General features: G+C 42.2%; 2 protein-coding genes across 2 annotated transcripts; both read right to left on the reverse strand.

Moving 5' to 3' along the window:
• Positions 1-6,694: 6,694 nt before the first annotated feature.
• On the reverse strand, positions 6,695-8,661 carry LOC132558169 (uncharacterized). Its single transcript, XM_060222702.1, has 2 exons — positions 8,424-8,661; positions 6,695-7,878 (listed from the first exon to the last, which is right to left on the reverse strand). The coding sequence occupies exons 1-2, from the start codon at positions 8,659-8,661 to the stop codon at positions 6,695-6,697; spliced, it is 1,422 nt and encodes a 473-aa protein (XP_060078685.1).
• On the reverse strand, positions 8,662-10,197 carry LOC132558170 (uncharacterized). Its single transcript, XM_060222703.1, has one exon. It carries the CDS (start codon positions 10,195-10,197, stop codon positions 8,662-8,664), a length of 1,536 nt encoding a protein of 511 aa, XP_060078686.1.
• Positions 10,198-10,548: the final 351 nt, after the last annotated feature.

Raw genomic sequence — 10,548 nt, forward strand, 5'->3', positions numbered from 1 at the left:
TATACTACTTGGTTGAGCGTCAGACTAGTAAGCCAGGGGTTCCGGGTTCGATTCCTATTGGAGGCATTGAAATAAATAATAACCATTGTTACATTATCAGCTTTTTTACCTAGACATTTACATACGTTAAGCTTAAGACACATATATAGCATTATGCTTCCTTTTAGAAACAACCACCAACACTCTCACCTCACCACCATCACCATCTTCATCATCATCATCATCTTCATTACATATTACCAATGTTTGTACTACATCGTCAGTGTTATTACTCATAGTTATCATTATGGACACTTTTTGAAAGTGACTTTTATTTGATTAAATCATTTTGCGCTGAAGATAACCGTGATCTCCCGTATTAATTACAACAATATCGTATAAAGCGATACATGTATATTTTTTTTCTTTGTATTGCGGTCCTAGAACTGATCATCGTGGTAAGTGGGTGACAGAGGAGGCACGGAGTGGCAATACATAGATATACAATTCTGGATTGATGGCAGTCAGTGGTAAACATGTAGCGGTTTTCGGACCATGATACCAAACAGATAACTTCTGGCTCTTCACTACCACAACGACCTGTTCGTGGTTCACAATATCACAACGACCTGTTCGTGGTTCACAATACCACAACGACCTGTCCATGGTTCACATTACCACAACGATCAGTTCGTGGTTCACAATACCACAACGATCAGTTCGTGGTTCACAATACCACAACGATCAGTTCGTGGTTCACAATACCACAACGACCTGTCCATGGTTCACAATACCACAACTATCAGTTCGTGGTTCACAATACCACAACGACCTGTCCATGGTTCACAATACCACAACGACCTGTCCAGGTTCACAATACCACAACGACCTGTTCGTGGTTCACAATATCACAACGACCTGTTCGTGGTTCACAATACCACAACGACCTGTCCATGGTTCAAAATATCACAACATGTTCTTGGTTCACAATACCACAACGACCTGTCCATGGTTCAAAATATCACAACATGTTCGTGGTTCACAATACCACAACGACCTGTTCGTGGTTCACAATACCACAACGACTTGCCCAGGGTTCACAATACCACAACGACCTGTTCGTGGTTCACAATATCACAACGACCTGTTCGTGGTTCACAATACCACAACGACCTGTTCGTGGTTCACAATACCACAACGACCTGTCCATGGTTCACAATATCACAACATGTTCGTGGTTCACAATACCACAACGACCTGTTCGTGGTTCACGATACCACAACGACCTGTTCGTGGTTCACAATACCACAACGACCTGTCCATGGTTCACAATATCACAACGACCTGTTCGTGGTTCACAATATCACAACGACCTGTCTGTGGTTCACAATACCACAGCGACCTGTTCATGGTTCACAATACCACAACGACCTGTTAGTGGTTCACAATATCAAAATGACCTGTTCGTGGTTCACAATACAACAACGACCTGTTAGTGGTTCACAATATCACAACGACCTGTCTGTGGTTCACAATACCACAGCGACCTGTTCATGGTTCACAATACCACAACGACCTGTCACAATATCAAAATGACCTGTTCGTGGTTCACAATACAACAACGACCTGTTAGTGGTTCACAATATCACAGCGACCTGTTCATGGTTCACAATACCACAACGACCTGTTAGTGGTTCACAATATCAAAATGACCTGTTCGTGGTTCACAATACAACAACGACCTGTTCGTGGTTCACAATACCACAACGACCTGTTCGTGGTTCACAATACCACAACGACCTGTTCGTGGTTCACAATACCACAACGACCTGTCCATGGTTCACAATATCACAACATGTTCGTGGTTCACAATACAACAACGACCTGTTCGTGGTTCACAATACCACAACGACCTGTTCGTGGTTCACAATACCACAACGACCTGTCCATGGTTCACAATATCACAACATGTTCGTGGTTCACAATGGTTCACAATATCACAACGACCTGTTCGTGGTTCACAATATCACAACGACCTGTCTGTGGTTCACAATACCACAGCGACCTGTTCATGGTTCACAATACCACAACGACCTGTTAGTGGTTCACAATATCAAAATGACCTGTTCGTGGTTCACAATACAACAACGACCTGTTAGTGGTTCACAATATCACAACGACCTGTCTGTGGTTCACAATACCACAGCGACCTGTTCATGGTTCACAATACCACAACGACCTGTTAGTGGTTCACAATATCAAAATGACCTGTTCGTGGTTCACAATACAACAACGACCTGTTAGTGGTTCACAATATCACAACGACCTGTTCGTGGTTCAAAATATCACAACATGTTCGTGGTTCACAATACCACAACGACCTGTTCGTGGTTCACTATACCACAACGACCTGTCCATGGTTCACAATATTACAACATGTTCGTGGTTCACAATACCACAACGACCTGTTTGTGGTTCACAATACCACATCGACCTGTTCGTGGTTCACAATATCACAACGACATGTTTGTGGTTCACAATACCACAACTATCAGTTCGTGGTTCACAATACCACAACGACCTGTCCATGTTTCACAATACCACAACGATCAGTTCGTGGTTCACAATATCACAATGACCTGTCCTTGGTTCACAATACCACATCGACCTGTTCGTGGTTCACAATACCACATCGACCTGTTCGTGGTTCACATTACCACAATGCTCTGTCATTGGCTTTTTAAAGTCCCCGAGGATGACCTGTGTCACATTTTAATTGAGTTGACTCTGTTGGAAATTATGAAATTTGTTTAGTTATGGGGTTGCTGCACCTCACTGTCTATAGTTTGACAATTATATGATACAGTTTAATTCGTCTTTAATTTCCATTTTAATGTTTTGGTTTTACTATATCTTACTCTTTGTTGGAATTAAATGTGCACTTGAGTGTTTTTGTACAACCTTAATCAACTGATTTTTTTCTGTTATTCTTTTTTCTAATTTTTCATGTGTAAATCTTTCTTTTGTTATTATAAACAAGGAATTCTTCATTATTTCTCAGCCCTCTTTCTCCCTTTGTCCTTCCTCCGTCATTTCTAATATATAACTGTCTTTTTCTTCCTTTCTTTAGAAATGGTACAAAGCGTCATGTTTTTCAACTCGTAAAATTGTGATTCTGCCATGCTTTAGTTACATCTATAAGAATATAAGTATATGCTAAAAGATATGATTTCTCATGTATTTAACAATATCAAAAATGTGATTTTTGTACTGCTGTAAAAAAATCAAAAATAAGATAAAAAAATTAAAAAAAAAACAGTTTATGTTTATTTGAGTTTGAATTGTGTTGACAGTTTGGTATTTTGTTATTTTCTCTTTACCGATATCATACAAACAATATGAAATGGACAGATGATAAAAGTAGCAATGTTTCCAAGGTGGGCCCTATCAATATATCTATTTGTTAAATATGACGTCAGTGGTAATGTTAGATAAAGTTTACCTAGCACTAAATAAGCATGTAATGATTACACAGAACAAAGTCGTGTGACATCATCACCAACCCATCCCTCTTTTTATTTCATAAAGTGCTGGAGTTGATAGCATTGATCTTACATACAGAACATAAATACGTGAATTGAATCTATTGTTCCGCCGATTAAATCAGACAAGTAAATGTCAGTAGTGTATTAACGTACAGTAATGATGATGATAAACGACAATCAAAACAAAATGAAATAGAGAATTCAGAAAAATGTTGACAGACCATCACATTATTGATTATTTTTTCAATGTCAAGTTGATTGTTGTTCATACACCTATACATGTACATGTATGGATAGGAAAAAATAACACTCGTTTGCTTGTAACGTATGTGTTTACAGGTGAGGTACGGTGCGTCCGCGAATATACATGAAAAGATCATTACTGCAGTATGTACTGAGGTGTGTGTCAATAGATATATATCGAACAGATTCACGAATTGAAAGATAGTAATGTTGTAAATGTTTATAAGGGTACATTGTACATTAGTGTTATACATACACTATGTACATGTTGATCTCTGATGTACATTGTAGTACATGTAATCCATTTGTAATTTGGGTCAGTATTCTGTTATAACATTATATTACATGTAATATCCAGTACACCAGGCACAGATCTATACGTGTGCTTATTTGATCATTATATTTTTGGTCGGTGTTTGAATTACAGTGTACTTTTACTGGTAAACATTGCATTAATAACTGATGATGATTGCTATATTTTACATGTATACGTCTATCTGTTTATTGTAAATGTTTCAATTAAAAAAAAAAAAACGAAATAAAGTTATGAGTGTGTGTGTCAATCGGATTGGGGTCAGATCCTACGGTCGCTGGGTTGCTCTGCGTTAGATGTTACATTAAACCAAGGGGACTTGGTGCGGGTTCCAGACCCGCAGCCCGTATGTGTGTGTATTGATATAATACGTATAGGTGTGGGCTGTGGGTTTGGAATTCGTGCCGGGTCCCTGTGCGCTAGACGTAGAGTAACGTAGTGATTGTGGGGTCTGATTTTAGTCGGATTGTGTGTGTTGGTGTGAATATGTTCAGAGTGAAACTGTAACAATAGATAGATAAATATACTCTGATTATGTAAATACATGTATTAGGATCACCGAAATATTTTCACACTATTCCGGATTCCTTCTACCGCTTTCCGCTTTCCTCTATTCTTATGTTTCTACTTCCTTTTTGTTAGTTCCGGTCTAGCCACGTGTGAGGGTTCGCATGTAAATTATGTAGTGAGAAGATGTGTGCAGTAGATAGTGGGTCACTATATTCTGACCATGGTTTGTATGTTTTACTTCTTTTCCTTCTCTCCCCCTTTCATACGCCCTTCTGTGTCTGTATGTCTTTGTCTTGTGAGGTACTGTTCTCCTTTTACACATACATGTATCTGAGGAAGATCTATGAACACAAATGACATCACGGTACTGTCGGCGAACTGCCAGGGGTTGTGTGATAGGATTAAAAGGAAAGATATGTTTTCTTATTTAAGAGAGAAAAGGTATAGTATTTACTGTCTGCAGGACACTCACTTTTCTTCAGAACAGGAACATATTATTAGAAATGAATGGGGTTTTCATACTTATTTCAGCTCTTTTAAATCTAATGCACGTGGCATGGCTATTCTGTGCAAACAACTTTCAAGAATGTTTCAGTTTATTGCCGACACTGACTCGCCCTGAGACAGAGTGGAAACTGCAAGTACATAGCATGCATACATTTCGAAATACGCTTTACATAGTTGTATACAGAAGTTCGGCAGCATGCGAAAATACATATTATTGAAAAGAGCATGATTGTCATGACACACATTGAAGTTATTTGGAATGTTCTACCATTGATTTACAAGATTATATATAGTTTTACTAATTAATTACCCGATAACGATCTGCAGGCAAGGGTTTCTTGTGGAAGCACATGTTGTTTTCTTTCATTTTTCAGAAGAAGATGGTAAGTGCATATGAGTAGAGCCGGACGGACGAAATATCCGGAAAGTGTGACGGCACACTCCCGCCCCATTGCTGCAGCAATACTTAAAGTTCTTGTACAATACAAATTCAGAATTCTAACTATAACAAATAAACACAGTAATGAGTAGATCAATATGACTAAATTCACATATCCAAGTTCGTAATCAACACCGTGAAATGTTCTAGGTTTAACACAACTAGAGTAAATGATAATATTAATTTCAGATAGCAATGTCACATCTTTAGTAAAAACACAGTCAATTTAATGGTAGCGAAGATGGCCATACTTGAACCACTAAAGGTTCACGAAGCACTTAACAGGTAGACGAGTTCCGAGACTGGTCTAACAAAGGTTGTTGGATTGTCCTTTCGAGTGATCATGACCTCAACCTTACTAACTAGTCCATCACCACTCGGGAATGTATTCACAACACGTCCGATTGGCCACTGTCTCCGATGAGCACATTTATCCTTCAAGAGAACGACGTCATCCAGTTTCAAGTTGTTGGTCTCATGCTGCCATTTTTGCCTAGCTTGAAGTTGATTGAGGTACTCACGAGAGAACCTCTTCCAGAACTCATTGGCAAGAGCTTGTACCAGAGACCACTGTGCCTTATACATGTCTTTCAGCGTCAAATCACCAAATGGTTCATGCGGATTGCAGGTCTTTTGGGTGAGCAAGGAAGATGGAGTTAGAATGCTGGGACACTCCGGATCTGATGAAACTTGCGTGATTGGTCTGCTACTAATGATTGCAGCTACTTCGTACATGAGTGTGGATAGAACATCATGGGTGATGCACTTGTTCTTATGTTGAAGAAGCATGGAGTCAAGAATTCGTCTGGACATCCCGATCATCCTTTCCCATACCCCACCCATATGAGATGAATGAGGGGAGTTGAAAATCCAGTTAATTCCAGACTGATAGAGGTGTTGCTTAACAGCACCATCCTCCACGTTGATTGCATTGATTTTCAGGTGGTCAGTACAGCCAACAAAGTTTGTTCCGCGGTCAGAGAGGAACTGGCATACTTCACCACGGACGGAAGTGAATCTATGCAGTGCGTTGATAAACGCACTTGCGTTCATGTCCTCAAGTACTTCAATATGGACTGCCCTAGTAGAGAGGCAGGTGAACAACGCCGCCCAGCGCTTGGAATTTGCAGCACCTCCCCTGGTTCGCTTGGCAGTCACTTACCAGGGGCCAAAGACATCTACACCAACATATGAAAATGGAGCGGATGGTGTTATGCGAGAGACAGAGAGATCCGCCATCTTCTGCGTTCCAAGACTGCCTCTCATTTTACGACAGGTAACGCATGCGTGGATACATGAGGCGATAAGCCTCTTTCCTCCAATTATCCAGTACCCAGAGGACCTAACGACCCCTTCTGTAAGATGGCGGCCCTGATGTTGTACCTTCTGATGACAGTTGCGCACGATGAGTAGACCAACATAGCATCCTTTGGGGATGATTATCGGATTACAATCAGTCGAGAGTTGGGATTCATTGGCCTTGTTCAATCTACCTCCAACACGAAGAAGTCCGTGGCTATCAAGAACAGGTGTCAAGGAGAGTATGGAACTGTCCTTGGGAAGTTTCCTGTGTGACTGAAGGCATTCGATCTCCTTCGCAAAGTGTTTTCTTTGTACACTGAGAAGAATGAACAGCTCTGTTTCCCGTTTGAAGTTCGCTTTCTTGTGTTTGGAGCACTTGTGCCAGCCTTTACAAGGGTTTTCAGATTTCTTGAATGACCTCGCTAAGTGAATGAGGTAGGAAAGGCCTTGCACGAACGAATCCCATTCTGAGTGCCTCTCAAAGAGGGTCGTAACGTCGAAGTTTCCTCCATCTGTTACCGAAGTTTTGGTCACTTCTGGCCGGACGTCCTTATCTGATACTGGGTTGACAAGAGGGAATGATTCCTTTGCGGTGGCGTTTATCTCACCTGGGCTTTCTTGAAGGAATTTGGGTCCGTTCAGCCACATACATTTTTGCATTCTCAAGGTAGTGATCGACCGGGTTCCTTCATCAGCCGGGTTGTCATTAGTGTTGACATAAGTCCACTGCTTTGGTTCAGTAGAGTTTCTTATCCTCTGGACACGATTTGCAACAAACACATAAAAGCGCCTTGTCGAGTTGAAGATGTAGACCAGTACTATACGGCTATCGGTGTACATTTTAACCTTGTCAAAGTTTATCCCAAGACTAGAGACAACTGTGTCCTTGATCTGCGTTGCAAGTACGGCGGCGCACAGTTCCAAGCGTGGGACGGTGTGTCCTCCTGTTGGTGCAGGCTTAGCCTTCCCAAGCACAAAGGAGACCTCCACGTCTCCTCCCTGGCTGACAGTGCGCAGAAAGGCTGCCGCAGCAATGGCATCTGTTGAAGCATCGGAAAACACATGTAACTCTTTTACCACCTTTCCTTCAACACCAGTGCCGTAGCATCGAGGAATGTATAAGTTCTCTAGAAGACTAAGAGAGGACCTCCACCTTTCTCATTCCTTCTCCAGTCCTGTTGGCAGAGGGTCATCCCAGGCAATTGTAAGATCCATAATTTGTCTGAAGAACATCTTTCCTTTGATCGTGATAGGCGCGAGAAGGCCAAGGGGGTCGTAGAGACTTCCGATAGAGGACAAAACTCCTCTTTTGGTGAATGGTTTTTGTTCCTCGGATACTTTGCAGGTAAACGCGTCTAGCGCGACATTCCAGAAAATGCCAAGACTACGTTGAAGTGGAATGTCATCTGCCGGGAGACTAAGGTCCTTGAGGTTTTCGGCGATATCGTCAGAAGGGAAGGATTCCATAAGGTCTTGACTGTTTGATGAAATTTTATGGAAACGGAGTCGACCTCCCTCCCAGAGGGCCTTTTGAGTTCTTTTGAGGATATCTATAGCACACTCAGCATCAGGTACAGAAATAGACCGTCATCTACATAGAAGTTGTTATGAACAAATTCGCAGACATCCTCTCCATAGTCTTGTTTGACCGAGTCAGCCGCCTTGCGTAAACCGTATGTGGCAATGGCGGGGGATGGAGAATTTCCGAAGGTGTGGACCTTCATGCGGTATTCGATGATCTCCTTATCCAGATCATTGTCTTCATGCCAGAGAAATCTCAGGAGGTCCCTGTCTTCTTTCTTCACATAGAAGCAGTGAAGCATTTACTGAATATCTGCCATAAATGCCACTAGTTCTTTTCTGAATCTTAAGAGGATAGCAAGGAGGCTGTTCGTAAGGTCTGGCCCTTTAAGCAGGGTGTCATTTAAAGAGATACCTTGGCATTTGGCAGAGGAGTCAAATACAACTCGGAGAGAGTCTGTTTCCTTGGCGTGGTAGACGCCGAATATTGTCAAATACCATCGTTCACTAGCACCGTTAGTGCCAGCGACTGTTTCTGCATGCCCTGTAGACAATATTTTCGTCATGAACTGTACAAAGTGCTCTCGCTTTTTAGGGTTTCTTTTTAGGCTAGCGGTCAAGGACTTGGCTCGCTTCATGGCCTCATTCTTGTTATTCGGAAGGGCTTGTCGTAGAGGTTTCAAAGGAAGAGGGGCTTCCCAGTGCCCGTTGTCATCTTTAACCATTTCTGTAGCCATGATGTTGAGAAACTGGTGGTCCTCTATAGATAGTCCTCTAGTTTCATCCGCGAGGGTCCTTTCAAACAGGCAGTTGTTTTCCAATGGTGCTTCCTTTGTGCTGAAGTAATTTCTGCAGGATTCAAAGACTGACGCACGACCGTTGATAAGCAGTTGGGTTTCGTTGACGTTGACCATCTCTGACCAATGTGTACCTCCTCCACAAGATTCCCCGATAAGAACCCATCCTAAGCCTAGCTTTTGAGCAAAGGGGGTGTTTCTAGGGCCCACGCGTTGATCAAGCACCCTGTGGGCATCAACCATGTCCCTGCCAATGAGGATCGCGATAGGGGCGTCGTAAAGGTGAGGTATCTGGTGTGCAACATCGATCAAATGAGGGTAGTGCTGTGCTATATCAGGTACAGGGATTTCTTCCCGATTGTTCGGTATGTCGTGGCATTCGATCAGGGTAGGGAGGTCCATCTTCGTTTGGCCATCTGCTGATTCAGCAACATAACCATGGACTCTTCTTCCAGACATAGCAAATACTCCAGCACAGGATGTTAGGGTGTACTCCATTTCATGTCCCGTCTCACCAAAATGATCGAGGAACTCTGATGTAGCGAGGGACTTGTTGCTCTGGTCATCAATAATGGCATAGATGTACTTAAAGTTTCCAGGAGATGTGTTATGATAAACCTTGATGAGCACAATCTTAGCACAAGATCTTCCAGAGAATTCCTTGCAATTCAGTTTAGTACACTTTGACTGGACTTCCTCACTGGAGCTGAATGACATGGAAGTAGGTGTAGACGTACTATTGGATGGAACATCTGGTCCTGACATGTGCAGCGCTGTGCAGTGCTTTGGACTCTGACATCTTTTGCAGGAGACTGACTCCGGGCAGTTCTTTGCAATGCACTGGTTTATTGCGCAGCACTTGAAGCATACACCTTTCTCTCTCATAAACTTCTTTCTCTCCTCTATAGACTTCTTTTGAAAGGCTTTGCAATCGTTCAGGCTATGGGAAGTGTTATGGAGTGGGCAGAGAACTTCTCTTACTTCCTTTTGGGTGACCTCTGTCTTGTGGACTGCAATGGGTTTTGACTGATATGAAGTCATCAAAGGGTTCTTTCTTTTCTCTGTACCGCTTACTGCTTTACTTTCTACCTTAGCTGCATAGTCGAAGCTTGGATCATTTGCTCTAATGGCGTGCTGAATGGGGGATACATCACAGTTTTTTTCTTTTATGACGGCCAGCATGTTCAGTCCATTTGTTTTGAAGGTAAACAGGAAGTTTGGTGACTATCGGGTTGACTCCCGCTGATGTGTCGTAGAAGGACAACAGAGTTTTGTAGGTGTCTTGTTCCTTAATGGAGAGCACTTCTGCTAGAAGGTCGGCCAGTTCATAAAGACGTTTTGGGTCAGTATTGGAAATTTTAGGTAGTGAGGCGAGCTTTTGTCTAAGCGACA

This window comes from Ylistrum balloti, unplaced genomic scaffold (assembly GCF_031769215.1).
Source record: "Ylistrum balloti isolate Yb309-2 unplaced genomic scaffold, AGI_CSIRO_Ybal_v1 Utg370766, whole genome shotgun sequence".
In the NCBI taxonomy this organism is placed as follows: Eukaryota; Metazoa; Mollusca; class Bivalvia; order Pectinida; family Pectinidae; genus Ylistrum; species Ylistrum balloti.